General features: G+C 42.3%; 3 protein-coding genes across 6 annotated transcripts; all 3 read right to left on the bottom strand.

Annotated features, from left to right (window-relative positions):
• Positions 1–120: 120 nt before the first annotated feature.
• On the bottom strand, positions 121–3,910 carry LOC125009462 (flavin-containing monooxygenase 5-like). Of its 4 annotated transcripts, XM_047587450.1 has the most exons (11): positions 3,706–3,753; positions 3,479–3,619; positions 3,132–3,320; positions 2,890–3,055; positions 2,660–2,802; positions 2,388–2,587; positions 2,004–2,237; positions 1,586–1,707; positions 1,441–1,513; positions 1,252–1,321; positions 121–1,171 (listed from the first exon to the last, which is right to left on the bottom strand). In XM_047587450.1, the coding sequence occupies exons 2-11, from the start codon at positions 3,608–3,610 to the stop codon at positions 809–811; spliced, it is 1,692 nt and encodes a 563-aa protein (XP_047443406.1). In that variant the 5' UTR covers positions 3,611–3,619; positions 3,706–3,753; the 3' UTR covers positions 121–808. The 4 variants fall into 4 exon arrangements, with proteins under 4 accessions (XP_047443406.1, XP_047443405.1, XP_047443404.1 ...); XM_047587449.1 differs by lacking the exon at positions 3,706–3,753 and adding an exon at positions 3,816–3,910 and having other exon boundaries at positions 2,388–2,802; XM_047587448.1 differs by having other exon boundaries at positions 2,388–2,802; positions 3,706–3,756.
• An 802-nt stretch (positions 3,911–4,712) lies between these two features.
• LOC125009710 (flavin-containing monooxygenase 5-like) lies at positions 4,713–10,078 on the bottom strand. Its single transcript, XM_047587879.1, has 11 exons — positions 10,050–10,078; positions 9,182–9,320; positions 8,884–9,072; positions 8,634–8,799; positions 8,378–8,520; positions 7,662–7,858; positions 7,218–7,353; positions 6,895–7,114; positions 6,709–6,781; positions 6,260–6,512; positions 4,713–6,133 (listed from the first exon to the last, which is right to left on the bottom strand). Exons 2-11 carry the CDS (start codon positions 9,311–9,313, stop codon positions 5,960–5,962), a joined length of 1,683 nt encoding a protein of 560 aa, XP_047443835.1. The 5' UTR covers positions 9,314–9,320; positions 10,050–10,078; the 3' UTR covers positions 4,713–5,959.
• A 2,099-nt stretch (positions 10,079–12,177) lies between these two features.
• Positions 12,178–16,545, bottom strand: LOC125009711 (flavin-containing monooxygenase 5-like). Its single transcript, XM_047587880.1, has 11 exons — positions 16,398–16,545; positions 15,684–15,822; positions 15,379–15,567; positions 15,107–15,272; positions 14,873–15,015; positions 14,581–14,780; positions 14,355–14,490; positions 14,053–14,272; positions 13,884–13,956; positions 13,188–13,440; positions 12,178–13,069 (listed from the first exon to the last, which is right to left on the bottom strand). The coding sequence occupies exons 2-11, from the start codon at positions 15,813–15,815 to the stop codon at positions 12,920–12,922; spliced, it is 1,662 nt and encodes a 553-aa protein (XP_047443836.1). The 5' UTR covers positions 15,816–15,822; positions 16,398–16,545; the 3' UTR covers positions 12,178–12,919.
• Positions 16,546–16,588: the final 43 nt, after the last annotated feature.

Below are 16,588 nucleotides of genomic sequence, written 5' to 3'. Positions count from 1 at the left end.
TTTCCACATTCTGGCAAAAGGAAAAAAAAAAATGAAGAGATGTTGGCAGATGGATTTTCTCTCCAGTCTGTAGCAACTGGCTCCAAAAACAAATTTAAAAAAATGAAGGCGTTTGAGCCGTTTCAAATTTCTCATTTTAATCTTTATGGGAAACACAAAAATACGTATTTTACATGTAAGTGTGAAATCGTTTGTTAACATAAACTTAAACAATCTAATAATGAAACACTGAATTGAAAGGGTATGAAAAAGATAATATAAAAAGAGCCATTTGATGGTGTTTGTATCCACATCAGATGGACGGTTTTAAAAACTGCAGACAAAAAAGCTCCTATGATGTGTCACCATACAGTACATTTAATGTAATCATATTAAATATTTAGCTTGTAATATTCTGCTCACGCTTCACCAGTGTACAGAAAAATACTTAATCTCTTCACAATTTTTCTCTTTAACTTCGATGCTGCATAAGAGTTGTGTCTTGTTGGGACCACAGACCTGTTCATTATGGGTTTTTTTTTTCTGTAGTTCTGCTTTCATGTCCGCGTCAATGCTTTTCCTGAGCCTCAGTTGGAAATCTTCTATGTACTGTTTGATGGTTTGCAAATGACACTGACCTTTGGAACTGACACAGCTGCCAGAAATACTTTTCACAATTTTATGATTTCAGTTTATTACACTAGAGCATCTGTGCAGTGCATCAAACGTGAGAGGCTGTCTGTCTCTCACCTCTTCATGCAAACACAAAAAGAAATCACTGAAATACAGTGATACGATAGAGTACCATTCGTACATTTTTTTTTGGTAATCAAACAGCATACCACACGTCTCTCAGGACAAACGCGGTTCTGTTCACACTCTGAGCGGCTCCTTGTAGTGTGGCGATGATCTCGGTTTTCGACAAAAGCGCAGCCATTACAACAGCTCCTCCTAGCGCCAGCAGCCAGGGAGAACCCAGGATGGATGTTCCTTTCTCAGGTTCAGGAACTGCTCTGGTCCTGAACGGCTGAGAAACCCGCTCCCACTGAGTGAGGATGGCGTGTCGGGCACCAGCCCACTGTCCAGGCCCAGTGAGGCGATACTGATAAGGAGTGCACGGACCACAGAAGACCTTCACCCAGAGCACAGGGTCTCTTAGTAGTAGGGTCAGGAGGTTTGGTCGAACACCTATCTGAGATTAGAGTCTTTCATTAAGGTTCTGTCTTCATTTCTGTGCAGACTGATCCAAACTTTGATTTGAAGTGAACTAACCTGCTCAGCCATGAAGTCCAAGTATGAGATGTATTCCACCTGCAGAGCAGCTGCTCGTGGGCACTTAAAGCTGAGAAAACAAGGTAAAAGAGCAGATTTTCACACATATAATTAGCAGAAATTCAACTTTTAATGTGAGGGAAATGAATGATCTGCCTCGGCCATGAGAAGGGCACCCGTCTCATCTACCTTTTCATGTATCTGCTTCTCTCTGACTCAGTGACTTCCAGCATTTTCTCCTTAAGCGGAAGCCAGCTCACACCTTCAAGATCGAACACAAGAGCTGTCACCACTTTTCCCTTTGTCCTCGAGTTTGTGTGTATGAAGAGCTTACCTGTAAAGACCTTAACCGCCCACCGTGCCTGCATTTCCACTATGGGCATGATTGGTCCTTTTGTTTGGAAAAGACCCATGATGGCCAATGTGGGCTGTTGGAGGGACGGAGGAAACAGTCTCCTGAAACATGACAAAACTGGTGTTTGTCTGTAAACTCTGTAGATATTATTTACTGTTGTAGGTGACTGTACGACTGAAGATATAACTCTTATTTGTAAGTGAATGAAACAGAAAGAAGTCCTTTTCTGACATATGAGATTCATCATTATACCTTAAAAAATAATTATTAGAAGGTAATTTTGCATAGCAGCAATGAATAAATTAGGTATTTTACACATGAACGTAAAAGTGTATTACGACGAAACTGACACTTTACGTCTGAACTGTATAACGTAGAATGTCCACCACGAACTTACTTGTACAATGTCAACTCTCCATTAGGACCTTCAGACAAAGCTGAGGGCAGGAATGGAAAGTTTCCTTTATAACCTGTACAAAAGACCACAGCATGGATGTCCTCCTCTACTGTGCCATCTTCAAACACTACTCCCGATTCCTTGAAGCCTTTTAGATTGGGCTTCATGACTAGTGCCCCCTGAAGAACACGACCAGGAAGGTCATCATTGATCAAAGGCCTTCTGTCCAAAAGTCTGTTAAAGACAAGAAATGATAAAACATCTTTTTTTTAATAAACGAGGTGAAAGTTGTATGAGAGGAGAGTGAAATAAATCCATGATAACCTGCAGTGGGCTGGAATCATTAATGACAGATGTTAGCCAGGTCAGTATTGTGTGTGTCACCTGTGTCTGGGTTTGAGGCCGTACAGTCTGTGGTCATATTTCTGGTTCAGCGCTCTCTCTGCCACCCAGTTGACCAAGGCCTTGGGGAGACGCTGTGTGAGGATGTTGTTGAGCCTGGTGATGCCTGTCATGTCCAGAGGAAGGCCACTGTGGGACATCCTGCCGATCACCCAGGCCCCCTCGCGTGTGCTGAGAAATGTCTGGGAAGACAAAAAGGCTGGGTGTAAACACAAGAGCTGTGGGTCTTGTAGTTTTAACAATTTCCGTCTTACTTTCTGGGCAGATCTACTAATCTCTACAGCAATATCTCCTCCAGAGTTCCCAATGCCGACCACCACCACCCTCTTTCCACGGCAGGCGTCCGCGTCTTTATACTCCCAGCTGTGAAAACACCTGCCAGAAAAAGTGTCATGTCCTGGACAAAAAATACAGAAGTTTTCCTTTTAAATATAAGTTGTAAGTCACAAGAAGTGTTGCCGAGGAGGGATATCTATTTGTTCACCTGGAAAATCAGACAAGGGCAGGGCTGGGTGTGTGTAGTGACCTGAACACACCAGAACCGCGTCAAAGACGTGCTTCTCTTCCTGACCACTGCTGTTTATGGTTAGCACTTCCCACTGACCTGACACGGAGAAATCTGGCCTTTGTGTAACACTCCTCACTGAGGTCTGAAGAGTGAGTACAGATACAGTTAATACGAAGAAGCTCGACTTTATACGGTTGACTTAGTTAAATGGAGATTACCTGAAAGTTAATGTATCTGAGCAGGTCAAAGTGCTCAGCGTAAAGTCTGAAGTACTGTAGCAGCTGGGAGTTGTGCATGTAGTTTGGGTAGTCAGCAGGCATGGGGAAATCACTGAAACACATCATCTCTTTAGAGGTGTTGACCACCAAGGAACGGTAGATGCTGGATCGCTCTGGGTCTAGTGTCTCCTGTGGAAACGAACAGAAACAGGTTGAGATCTGACAAAAACATGACTCTGATAATACATTTTGCGGTTCTGCACAAAGTAATTTTTCATACACGATGCAGCAACAAGATGACGACATAAAAATGCGGGACGCTCCCATTAAACTGTGTCTTCACTCACCTTAAACTTCCACAGGCCACCAATGTCATCACTACTTTCAAAGCAGACCGGCTCCAAGCCCTCCTCCACACAGGTCTTGATACAGACCAGGCCTGAACTCCCTGCTCCAACCACCGCCACACGTCGAACCATGTCTGAACACTTGTGCAGGAAAGGACAAAATAAATCAGAGAGGCTTCATGTTTCATTGTGAGACTCCAGCAAAGTTTTACATGGGTGTTACTTACTTAGCATTGTAGGGCGCTGTCCCTTATCTCTTTCTCAAGAGACACAAAGTGGGACACCAAAACAGATACTCTTATTGTTAAAGTATGAAAGCTTCGTCAGCTGTTCTTACCTTCTTTAGCAAGCTGACTGCAAGTCCTGTGTAGCTGTGGTCAAATGTTAAACAGCATGTAGGCCATCATGAACTGAGCTGCTGTTTATTACATAAGCAGTTAAACAGTACTGCAGGGGAGGGACTTTAACCCTTTTTGTGGAGTGGAGGGACTTTCAGAGGGAAAAAAAGAAGGAAAAAAAAGGAAGAAACAGGCAGTTTGGAGGATTGAGGAACAAAAGTGCAAAAATGCAGAAACATTACATCCAAAACAACACTATTTGCAGCCTATTATGTAGAAAAATATGAAAGAACTTACTGTAGAGTGATTACAACATGCAAATATGACAAAATGATGGTGACTTCTGTCCAAAACTGTCCAACAGATACAATGGTTATCTTACGTCTGACAAGAGTTGATTTACATTGTTTGGGGCTTCTGGTGAATTCATGTCTAGATAACAGATAACAGATCTCCATGGTGCAATGAGCAACTTCAGACATGAGGAAAGAGTTGAGAGGGCATCTAATTAGTTTATACTCTGTTAATAGTTTAGAAAAGCTACAGCTTGACACAGACAAAGCGTGACGGGCCCTTCTGCCTCTTGTTTGCTCTCCAACTGGTAACCTGCTTGCAGCCAAAGGCTGCTTAAAAGTGATTGGCCAATACTGAAATGATTCTACCCAGTGTCAGGCTGCACAATGGGGTAACAATTGTATTCCTGTATGTTTTTCCTTTTGTATTTAACAAACAGTCTTACGGTGTAAAATGAATAATGTTGCAGATATACTATACTTGCATGTTACCAGCACATTCGCTCACATTAAAACCCTTCCTCATCTGTGTTATTCAACATTATGTCACAAAGTGTAGTAGGAAGTTCGGACCCAAATGAAGGACACAAGAGGAGGCATGAACAGGAACCGAGAGAACTTTAATGAAACTTACTTTGTTTATAACAAAGGTGCTGCAACAAGCAAAGTGTAGTCCAACAGCAGTACCAAAAAAATAAAAAATAAAAAAAAAAAATAATTGAAGAACTGGGAAGAAACAAAGGGAAAGACACAACCATATGTACTCAGCTGATAGGGCATCCAGGGACAGGTGAAACTAATGAGGGGAGGAGGGCAGGTGTGAGCAATCACTCGGGAAAAGACAAAGACAGGAAGTATGACTAACTGTTTCAGTACAAACAGGAAACGAGAAAAAACAGAATACCACAGTATGTCTTGTGATAAGGATCCAGATCTTACAGTTTCAATGGAGAGAACTCCCCTTTACTACATACTAATACTTATTAATACTCTAGATACTTGTGCGTGTCTCCTTGTTTGCCCTCGCCCAGCAAGGGGGATTTATTCTGTGTAAAACAAGGGCACCTAGTGGCCAGAAGACTCCAAAGATGTCTTCACTACTAATAAAATAGTTGTTAATAATTTATTCGGCCATGCTCTTTGATTATTAAATTCATATCTTTTGTGTATCTAAGAACCACATCTTGTGTGAAAGTAATGACTTTTATGCAAGTTGTGAATATGTGTACTCTGTAATATCTTAGACTTCAAGGGACTTTTGTTTTGTTTCACTGAAGTTTATGTTTGGTGACTTCGATGACAGAATAAAATTATGGTGCATCAAATTGCAGCTAGTAGATTAAATAGGTTGAAACCCAGTTCCTGTGCCAATCTTTCATGTATAAAGTAGAGTCCATAAACTGCACTCAGCTCCTGCCACTCCTCGCAGTTTCACTATTGTCTTAAATTAGATGATGAGAAATTGAGAAATTGGGAAACAGTCCACATCAAAATTAGTAAAGGAGAAATGAATCGCCTCCAGCTGTCCTTTCAGTGCATGTATCGTTCATGTGTTCGTGCAGATTTTAAAATACTCACACTGACAATGGATTGTTGACTAAAACCTAAATTTATGTAATATGGGAAACAGTGAACCTTCCCAACATATTACTGTGAAACTGGTTACAGTACATTATTGTTATCAGTATACAACACAAAGAGTCTTTCTTTGTAGTCACTGCACAAACCGTCTCTAAAAACAGGTCAATTTGTTACTATAGTGCTGTATTACTGTAAAATGAATGTCAGTAAATGGTCACAAATAGGACAATGCTACAAAACACGACTGGTCTCTGTTAACGGGTCCTGCTTCAGAGAATTTTCTCTGAGAACGATAAGAGTGTTTGAGGGCGGAGCTTGGAGAGCAGGGTGGGGATGGTGGTCGGGTTGCGAACATGGACATAGTAGAGAGCAGCTCCTCCAGCCATGACCGTCAGGCTCAGCTTGATCAGGAGGCCAGTGGACGAATCCTGTTGTACATCAAGCTGGAGAAGACATGTTAAAAGATTATTCTCTGCATTTAACAGGTTCTCCTGTTTTTTTTGTTTTTTTTGAGCATTTATTACTGTAAACACTTAGAGAATGTAGTAGAAACAGCTCTCATTTCAGACCTTCCTGGTTTTTAGGGGCTGGTACATGCGGTCAAACTGGGTGAAGATTGCTTTGCGGGCCCCTTCCCATTTCCCCGGTCCTTGTAGCCGGTACTGGTAGGCTGTGACTGGACCCCACATAATCCTCTTAAACAGTGGGAAGTCTGTGAAGAAGAGCCAGAGGAGATTTGGCCGGACTCCTATGTCCTTAGCTAGGTCATCCATGTACTCAACGAAGTCCACATGCAGGGGTGTCAGCTTTGACACCACGTAGCTGTAAAAGGGACATGGCACAGTGGAATTATTTCACTCACTGGATATTAATACTGTTGTCACGTATACTAGACTATGTACTTGGGCTAGTAAGTCTAACATTAAAGATACCTTGAAAATCATTGACACTTGCCTAAGTGAAGGCCACTGAACTGACTATTAGTTGGTTATAATTTGTTAAATCATGGTTTTCGTACTTTTTCTCAATGCTCCTCGTGTCCTTCTCCACAGCCTTGATCATGGCCTGGTTTGAGGGCAGCTTTGTGTGTCCTGAACAGAAAAAAAAAAGACAAAACACGGACATTAACAGGCTGAGACATACTGTACAATGTTATTTACTGTAAACTATTCATTTGCCAGGTTTTTGAAATTGCAAGCCTCACCTTTGAAGACGCGGGTGACAAAGCGAGCCTGCATTTCAGCCTGAGGCATGATGGATCCATCAGAATGGATAAAACCCACCACTGCCAGAGTAGGATGCTCCAGGTTTGGAGGGAAAACATGCTTGTAGAGACCCACACGGTGCCCGGATCTGTACAGAGCCTTCTCTGGCAAGTAGGGGAAATCATAGTTGTATCCAGTGGCGAACACAATCAAATCCACCTGCGATAGAGGACACATAAGAGGTTAAATTGTTCTTGAAGATAACTTGCAAATAACTTGCATATTCATAGCACATGAGCTGATGTAGGTACAGTTCTCTAACATTTTCTACAGCGCTGCCATCCTCAAACACCACGGTGGAGCCGCAGATCTCCTTCAAATTTGGTTTGATGAGGACGGACCCAGACAAAATCTTAAAGGGCAGGTCATCGTTGATCACTGGGATCTGACTGAAGAACCTGTCGAGGCGGGAGAAGAAGAGGACAGGAGGGAGACAGGATCATAGAGTAATTCAAATGACAGCCATATCTCAGCAGATATACAACCTCCAGGCACCTTCATTAGTGTGTAACAATCAGAAGTGAAAAATCCATTTATCCACCCATTACCTTTTACCACTTATACTACTTTACACTACTTTCACAGCTGATGAAACCCTTATATGGTCAATTTAGAGTGTCCAGTTTACCCAAGCTGCATGTCCAGAGGACATCCATTCATAAACACAATGAGAACATACGAACTAAGATGCATCTCTGTATCTCACCTGTGCTTGGGTTTGAGGCCGTACATGGTGTGGTCATACATGGAGTTCACTTGTTTCTCACCAAGCCAGTTGAGCAAACACCATGGCAGCAGTTTGAACATGATGTGGACAAAGCGCGTGTTGAACTTGTCCACAGGGAGGCCGTTGTCAGAAACCTGCCGGATGACCCAGGCACCACTACGAGTGCTGAGATACACCTGCAGGTCAAGAGATAATAATAATGATAACCTTTTTTTTTAAGGATTAGTCTCCCTGAGATATAAAATCTGTTTTTCAAGAGAGACCTGACCAAGCAGTACATACACTATATAACACAATTAAACAAAAATAAGATAAAGACAAGCTCAAGTGCAATATCATAGCCAAATTAAGCTACCTGTAACATTTGCAGGTATGGGTAGCCTCATGTTCTATGGAGACCACAACAAGACCCATAAAATCAGACGATATGAACTTTGTTTAAATTCTGAAATGTAGGCTGGGAACCTACCTATGATGGGACTAAGGGACTAAGACGGCGTATTGGCAGAGATGGCATGTTGACCTTTGTGTATAATGTACAGTGATGAGTTTTACTGTCATTAAGTTCTTCATCACTGAAGAAGTGAGGGTTGAGGACACACAACACTAGCCAATGCACACTTTTACAGGGAATGAGGGGCCTAATATGGTATTAAAAAGGATTAAAAAAAACGCAATCAGGAAGAATTCACTACCTGCTCTGCAACTCTACTGCCCTCCACTGCGATATCACCTCCAGAGTTACCGATGCCGATGACCACCACTCTCTTCCCATGCATGTCTTCAGGACCCTTGTAGTCCCAACTGTGGAAGTATTTCCCTTCAAACGTCTCAATTCCTGCAACACAACAGTGATAATTTCAAATCGTTCCTTTTTACCTTATGTCATCATATGTACTGTGTGTATGTACTTACAAACATGCACCAGGCAGTAGTGTACATTATTCATACCTGGGAAGTCTTTGAGTGGCAGGTTGGGATAGTTGAAGTGACCGGAGCAGCAGATAACTGCATCAAAGACGTGCCTCTCTTCCTGTCCATCTCTAGTCTCAGTGATCACGTCCCACTGACCAGTCCTGGAAAAGTCTGGTCTCTGTTTAACACTCTTCACTGAGGTCTAGACATAAAAATATATATATATTCCAGGTAAGTCTATGGATATATCGTAATACCCACAAACTCTCCTTTTGTATCTTGTTACCTGGAAGCGAATATGTTGCAGCAGTTTGAAGTGATCGCAATACATCCTGAAGTACTTTAAGATTTTAGAGTGGTGCATGTAGTTGGGATAATCAGCGGGAATGAGGAAGTCACTGTAGCACATCATCTCCTTCCAGATGTTAATAGTGAGGGACCGGTAGATGCTGGCCCTGTTGGGCTCTGACACTTCCTGCAGAGAAGATGTTTCAAATGGTAGAGGTTGAGAATTCAAAAAAAAAATTAAATAAATAAAAATAAATAAATAAATCAGACTTAAAAAGGGGGAGCAAAAGTCTTGCCTTGAACTTCCACAGTCCACCTATGTCATCACTGCTTTCAAAGCAGGTTGGCACCATGCCCTCATCCAGACAAGCCTTCATGCTGGTCAGACCACAGGGGCCTGCCCCGATCACTGCGACTCTTTGCACCATGATGGAGCTGCAGCGCAAAGAGAAGTGATAATTGTTAGTACTCTCACCTCCAAAGATCTAACAAAACAGGCTTCATTTGATAGAGAAGAGCACTGTTCAGTTTTAGAACAACCATTTAAGATGCTTCACAGGTACAACAATGCGTCCCTCAATGTGGCATCCTTGCACTGGCAATGATTACATATCATGATAGAAAGTTAAGGCAAGGTTTATATTGAACTCCCAGGTTTCTGTACAGTGACCCTTAATCACAGATCCCGTCATAAAATCAGTTCTTAGAAACCAAGTGAAGGCCAAAGGTGATTTTGCTGTGTGAGCTGAAACCAAGCGACCCTTCGGATGTCATTTGCAAGAGTGCAACCTGTGCAGTCATACAAGTGTCTGTTCAAATCATCTCACTGGTAGTAGTATGCAGTAATTGCTTTTGTATATACGTGACATTCAGAGACTGAAAATGCTCTTAAAAAGTTTGAATTCGGTTGTCTCACTTTACAACTCACACATGCATATACACATGAAAATAGATGTTTGTGCACTGACACTATTTAACTATATCTATGTTTAATAGAAAGTTAGACAGAGAGAGGGCCACACCCGCTCTTCTCTTCAGACATTCTACAATGAAACAACTGTGTGCAACTCATGCTAGTTCAAACTAAGCATAAAGACAAGTTGCAGTTTTCTGCAGTGGCATCCAAACCAAGGGCCGCCTGTCAGCTTCCTCTCTTTGACTTACCTTGATCCTTGTGTGCTGGGCGGCTGTGTCTAGGAAGAGGGAAGAGAATCGTCTGAGCATCGACTTTTATAGCTGCCGAGACAGTGACCGATGACACGATTTCTTTTTTTTTTTTTCTCCTCCTCCATTACAGGAATGAGAAATGTGCTCTCCACGATCGATTAGAAAAACATCCCATAGACTTGTTTGACTCCTTAGGTTACTAATTTATTTCAGCAAATGCTTGAAATAAATAGTTTGCGTTTGCTCAGTTAATTAATGGAAGAGACTGCATGTGGCATGTAGCTCTGATGAGTTAATGAAGAGACAGTTATCATCCGTTAGACGCGCTTGGCAGCTCCTGACCGAGATTATCGGATTTTTTAAAATTAGTTCGCCAGTTATGTGATATAAGTAATAACAAACGGACCAGGCAGCGAGTCAGTCTGATTTCATCAACAATGTAAAGCATGGTGTGTTTTACAGTAACCGCTGAGGCTTTGCCTTGTTTGACTGTATGTTGGCGCGGTGCGCTCCGATAAATGATTGACAGACTGCAGTTGCTTTTAAAGACGCCCACACTTTATCGCCATCGCAAAAACAGATTAACCTCATTGTTCTAGTCCGCGAAAGTCAAAAATTTGAGCTGATGTTGTCCCCGCTCCATCGGTGCTTCGGGATTTAAATGTGAAAACCTTTACGTGGCTCCTCTAGACGTTCCGGTCCTTCACTGTAACATCGAAACACTTTCCTCGTGCACTTCCCCTGAAACCATTTCCTTCAATCCCTCTGGTTAGTTATTAAATAGATCACAAAGTGCGTGCAAATTTTAAAATAATGTTAACAAAAGCGTCTCACCAGTGCTGATGGGGGCCAACTTTTTAATCACTGTGTGATTAAAAAGTATCACACCTTTGTTCAGAATTGACATAAGCCACACCTTCAGTTTGTCTGCAGCGCCATTTCTTAATGTTTGTGTCTAGTGGAGATTCAGATCCAACACGATGACCTCTACCTCAATCTCAAACGTGTCTGTCCATCCACTCATTTTCTGCCTTTTTTGTAAGTCGAGGTCACAACAACAGTCTGAGCAAAACACCAGCTACCTGATCTCCTGCATGTTTTGGTTGTCAGACTTTGAGCACGGACACCGTGCTTTGGTTCTTTTACATTATTCTTTGTTTATTGACAGAGCTGTTGGAGAAGCACAGTGTACACAAAAAGGTACAAGCGTATTAGAGGACTGTACGCAGTTTGTCAGGGAGGGGTTAGATAATGCAACAGAAAACATGAATCAAGGACAGAAAAGTTGCAGGGACAGACTTTGCCCGGCATGATGGAAATTTCCACTACTGTCTCTGGCAGTGTATCCTGCAGCAGAGTCCGGCAGTTAGCACCGTGAGTTCAGTGTATTTATTAATACAGACTTTGCACTTACTGTGCTCTCAGACTGACATTATTTTGGAGGCGCGATCATTTCACTGATGCTCCATGATGACATTTGTTAACATAAGTGAAAAGGAACTCTCACATTAAGAACCCGTACATTTAAAAAGTCTTAAACTATGTAAATGTTTAGTGGATTTTACAGGGTCAGTAAGATGCTTTAAAGTTCTTATTGGTTTTCGTTTGGTCTGTTTTAATATGAAATGAATAAATATTCACACAGAACCTGCCTTTATGATTTTATTTTGTCGAAAATATATTCAGTATATGTTTTTTTTCTGTGAATCGGTGACAAAATATTTTTACTGCCATGCACCAATCAGAGGTATTTGAATGCTGGCATGATTTTTAAAGGAGCTGAGCTGAAACAGTAGTGCCTGTTCAGTCCACTAATTGCTCATTGAACGGGAAAGCACATGGAACATTTTCAAAACTGCTTTCATCAGCTCAAAGTGGAGTCACTTTGTTAAAGCAGCCTTTCTTTTTTACAGCTCGTGGGGTGCAGTCCTCCTCAGCTTCAGTTGATGATTTACCAGAAGGGATTTCTCACAATCTACATGTCACCATGTCGTCAGTAAGGGTCATTAATGTGCTAATAAGAGACCTCCAGTTCTAGATATCTGTACTTTGTTGTCTTCATTGTATGTATGGACACTTGTATTGTTTTGCTCTGTAGACATGAAAACACGATGACATCCAGACATTGGGTGTAATATATGGTTTATTCACACAGGGAACACGCTGGACATTCATGGCGTCTCACTGTGTTTGAACTCTAACAAAGCAGGACAGACAGGTTCAGCTGCCAGTGATGTTCATACAGTATATGACTAATTTACAGTGGCCTTTTAGATCCACTGTCAACCTGAGTTGAGGAGTGTTAACTTCACTTCCTGTATTGACCATCAGCATTAAGGTTGGTCCTGTTACAGTTACCTGTCAACATTTTCTGTGCACAATAATATAAAATGCAATCCAGGATTCCTTTAAACCAGGATCAGTGTCAACTTCTGGACTTCATCCACAAGGTTACTTTTCAAAGTGTGAATATCACAATGAAGACATGAACAGCAGTTTTTCAAATAGAATTATCTGCTATTCCTCTTTTTTTTTTTTTTGAAATTGCAGGTTGTCCATAAAATGTTTTGTAACATGTATTTTCACAATGTACTTGGACTTGTTTTCAGTAAAACAGAGGGAAAATTGGTTGTTATATTTGTAGTTTTATATATAGGGTTACTATTCTATTATATTACTGTTCTGTCCTGCTTGAGATTAAATTGGGCTGATTTAAAATGAGTCTGACACACCTGCTTTAAACTATATCTTGTATTTTTCTTGTTTTTATGTTTGTTTGTTTTTTTGTTTTGTTTAGTATTTAAATAGATTAGACGTTAAGATAGTGGCCCGAGGCTGGAGTTAATTTCTCGACACATGTGGCATATTTAGAATGTTTGAGGACGGAGTTTGGACAGCAGAGAGGGGATGGTGTCTGGGTTGCGCGTGTGGAAGTAGTAGACGGCAGCTCCTCCGGTCACGAGGGTCAAGCTGAGCTTAACCAGGCGGCCTGCGGTGGTGGGCTCTTGGTCCACCATCTGCAAGAAGCAAAGGTAAAAATGTTGTCATTTGAACAGCTTACTACATTTTAAGACAATGCGGTGTATTTAACATTAAGTCTTATAGAATGTAGTAGAAACGGCTCTCATTTCAGACCTTTCTGGTTTTTAGGGGCTGGTACATGCGGTCAAACTGGGTGAAGATTGCTTTGCGGGCCCCTTCCCATCTCCCTGGTCCCATCAGCCGGTACTGGTAGGCTGTGACTGGACCCCACAGGACTTTCTGAAACAGTGGGAAGTCTGTGAAGAAGAGCCAGAGGAGACTCGGCCGAACCCCGATCTCTCCAGCGATATCGTCCATGTATGAAACAAAGTCCACCTGCAGGGGTGTCAGTTTTGAAACAATGTAGCTGTGGACACAAACAGCACGTTAATGTTACATTCAAATAAATGCAGTGTAAATGTAAAAGTTATTAGAAGACGAGTCTAAAATAGAAGAGAGCCTAAAAGTTCATAGAGGACAGAAGGTCTGATCGTATCTATACAAATTTAGTTAAACAAATGAACATTTTCATTATCAATGTATCGAAACAAAACTTTTTTATTATTGTTCCCAGTGCTTTCCTGTGATAACTTATAACTATAATGTTCCTAGATAGATTCCTGAGCTCATAGCTCATAACAAACTAATCTAAACATGCCCAAACACATTCAGTAAATGAATCATCAGAATTTCCAGCTTGCATTCGAAGCAGCATGTGTGTAAACGATTTGAGGATGTTTTGCACACAGGATAAAACACAAGATGATACAAAGTTGTGATTGCACCATAATGACACGAGGGAATATTTACTTTTTCTCAATGTCCTTAGTGTCGTTTTCCACAGCCTTGATCATGGCCTGGTTTGACGGCAGCTTTTTAAGTCCTGAGAAATGAAAAAGAAGGCACAGACAGTGACTATGTTGACCTACGCCTGGAAATGATCTCGACCGCAGGGGGCAAACTGGTCGTGCAGCCTCACCTTTGAAGACACGAGCGACCCAGCGGGCTTGAATCTCAGCCTGAGGCATGATGGCTCCAAGTGCGTGAATGAAACCCACAACTGCCAGAGTAGGATGCTCCAGGTTTGGAGGGAAAACGTGCTTGTACAGACCCACACGGTGCCCGGACTTGTACAGAGCCTCCTTTGGAAAATAGGGGAAATCATAGTTGTATCCTGTGGCGAACACAATGGTATCCACCTGAGAGAGGGAAAAGAGAAGGAATTAAATTCTACTTCCAAGTGAACTCTTGAGGACTTTCTAGAGGACACAATTCTCTGACCTTCTCCACAGTGCTGCCATCTTCAAACTCCACGGTGGAGCCGCGGATCTCCTTCACGTTTGGTTTGATCACGACTGATCCAGAAAGAATCTTTAGGGGCAGGTCGTCATTAATCACTGGGATCTGACTGAAGAGCCTGTAGAGGTGGCAGAAAGAGAGACTTGAGCAACAATGTGAGGAGGCCACGCTTAATCCAAAGTAATGATGCGACGAGGCCCTGACCTACCTGTGCTTGGGTTTGAGTGCATACATGGTGTGGTCGTACATGGCGTTGAGTTTCTTCTCTCCAAACCAGTTGAAGAACCTCATGGGCAGAAGCTGGAACAGGATGTGGACGAAGCGCGTGTTGTACTTCATGTCCACTGGGAGGCCGTTGTCAGAGACTTGGCGGATGACCCAGGCGCCACGACGAGTGCTCAGATACACCTGCCGGATGAGAGAGAGAGACGAATCTAAGCATGCGGAGAAATCCAAAATAAGTATGATAGCAAAAAAAAAAAAAAAAAAAACTTCCTAACCTCCTCTGCCACTCTGCTGGTCTCTGTAGCGATATCGCCACCTGAGTTACCGATGCCGATGACCACCACTCTCTTCCCATGCATGTCCTCAGGACCTTTGTAGTCCCAGCTGTGGAAGTATTTCCCTTCAAACGTCTCAATTCCTGCAACACAACAACAGAATTTTGTCAGTCTCTTGTTCGTGTGTCGGAATCCTCTGAGCACGGGTGCGATGCATGTAAAACACGGGTTTACCAGGGAAGTCTTTGAGTGGCAGGTTAGGGTAGGTGTAGTGGCCGGAGCAGCAGATAACTGCATCGAACACGTGCCTCTCCTCCTGTCCATCTCTGCTCTCAGTGATCACCTCCCACTGACCGGTGCGAGAAAAGTCTGGTCTCTTTGTCACGCTCTTCACTGAGGTCTAAGATGTAAAAAAGAATGTATTTGAAACAGTTTGTATCAGATATCAAGCAGCAAAAAATAGTGGTAAAACAATAATGGTGAGCTGCATTCTCTTCCGTGCATACCTGGTAGCGAATGTGTTGCAGCAGTTTGAAATGTTCGGCGTACATCCTGAAGTATTTTAAGATTTTAGAGTGGTGCATGTAATTTGGATAGTCGGCAGGGATGGGGAAGTCGCTGTAGCACATCATCTCCTTGGAGATATTGATCGTAAGGGACCGGTAGATGCTGGCCCTGTTGGGCTCTGACACTTCCTGCAGTGAGACAGTTAAAAAGAGTAGAGAAATAATCACCTTTGTGATCCTGAGAAAAAAAAATCACTCAGTTTCATGTCACATGAAGTGGTTGTCAGCGTTAAATGGCCGCTTGCCTTGAACTTCCACAGTCCGCCCATGTCGTCGCTGCTTTCAAAGCAGGTTGGCACCATGCCCTCATCCAGACAAGCCTTCATGCTGGTCAGACCCGAGGGGCCTGCCCCGATCACTGCCACTCTCTGCACCATGATGGAGCTGCAGCAGAACAGAGCAAAACATTTTTAATTTAAATAGGCTCTGGTTTCCCTGAACGGTGCAATTCCAAATGTGTAACTTTCATTTGTTTCCTCTGCCTAATGTGTAGAGTATGATAGAAAAAATATTTTTTTGTGGTTCAGCTCTCACATAATACTCCAGTGAGACTTTCAACTAAAAGCAGACAGGAATCTAAGCTATTGCTCATTTCAACTTGCGTCAGATCGGTGAACTACTTAGAACTTGCAGTAATCCCTGATTGCACACAACGCAAAGCAATTAATGGTTTAGCCATTGTTTATTCTACAGAACACTTATGTGCCAATTTATCTACTCTGCCATAAAAAGTCCTCGGTTCCTAGAAGTAGAAAGAAGAGCAAAGGTGATCTTCGAGAGCACTAAAACTGGAATGACATACAGTGGTTGGTCGTTATTAGAGAGCATGCTCTAGTTGCACTTACATACCCTACATAACACATCGCACTTTGTAAAAAATGTTATACTGTAAAAACGAGTCTAACAGGAGCCCTGTGCTGCAGAAAATGCCAGCAGGACAGGCGGCCTTTCATTCTTACCTTGTTCCTTGGCTCGCTTAGACTGTCAAGTGGGATGAGCATCACCAAAGCTCAGACTTATATACATGGAGGGTAACTAAAGACCTGGGGTCACCTTTCCCTTTTTTTTTCTAATCCTGCTGAAACAAAGTTAGCTCTCAGATTGAATCCCGTCTACTCATATTTGACAGACGAGACTTTGAGCTTTAGTC

The sequence above is a fragment of the Mugil cephalus genome, chromosome 6, assembly GCF_022458985.1.
Source record: "Mugil cephalus isolate CIBA_MC_2020 chromosome 6, CIBA_Mcephalus_1.1, whole genome shotgun sequence".
NCBI classification, from domain to species: Eukaryota; Metazoa; Chordata; class Actinopteri; order Mugiliformes; family Mugilidae; genus Mugil; species Mugil cephalus.
This window is presented reverse-complemented; position numbering and strand designations above follow the sequence as displayed.

Excerpts from the sequence above, each read along its gene's own strand:
- LOC125009462 (XM_047587449.1), bottom strand. The coding sequence starts at position 3,610 with ATGGTTCGACGTGTGGCGGTGGTTGGAGCAGGGAGTTCAGGCCTGGTC. Across the intron at positions 2,238-2,387 it reads GGCCTCAAACCCAGACACAG|ACTTTTGGACAGAAGGCCTT; the intron begins GTGACACACACA and ends TGTCTTTAACAG. Across the intron at positions 1,172-1,251 it reads TGGACTTCATGGCTGAGCAG|ATAGGTGTTCGACCAAACCT; the intron begins GTTAGTTCACTT and ends CTCTAATCTCAG.
- LOC125009710 (XM_047587879.1), bottom strand. The coding sequence starts at position 9,313 with ATGGTGCAAAGAGTCGCAGTGATCGGGGCAGGCCCCTGTGGTCTGACC. Across the intron at positions 8,800-8,883 it reads TGCAACATATTCGCTTCCAG|ACCTCAGTGAAGAGTGTTAA; the intron begins GTAACAAGATAC and ends TTTTATGTCTAG. Across the intron at positions 7,859-8,377 it reads GCAGTAGAGTTGCAGAGCAG|GTGTATCTCAGCACTCGTAG; the intron begins GTAGTGAATTCT and ends CTTGACCTGCAG.
- LOC125009711 (XM_047587880.1), bottom strand. The coding sequence starts at position 15,815 with ATGGTGCAGAGAGTGGCAGTGATCGGGGCAGGCCCCTCGGGTCTGACC. Across the intron at positions 15,273-15,378 it reads TGCAACACATTCGCTACCAG|ACCTCAGTGAAGAGCGTGAC; the intron begins GTATGCACGGAA and ends TTTACATCTTAG. Across the intron at positions 14,781-14,872 it reads CCAGCAGAGTGGCAGAGGAG|GTGTATCTGAGCACTCGTCG; the intron begins GTTAGGAAGTTT and ends CTCATCCGGCAG.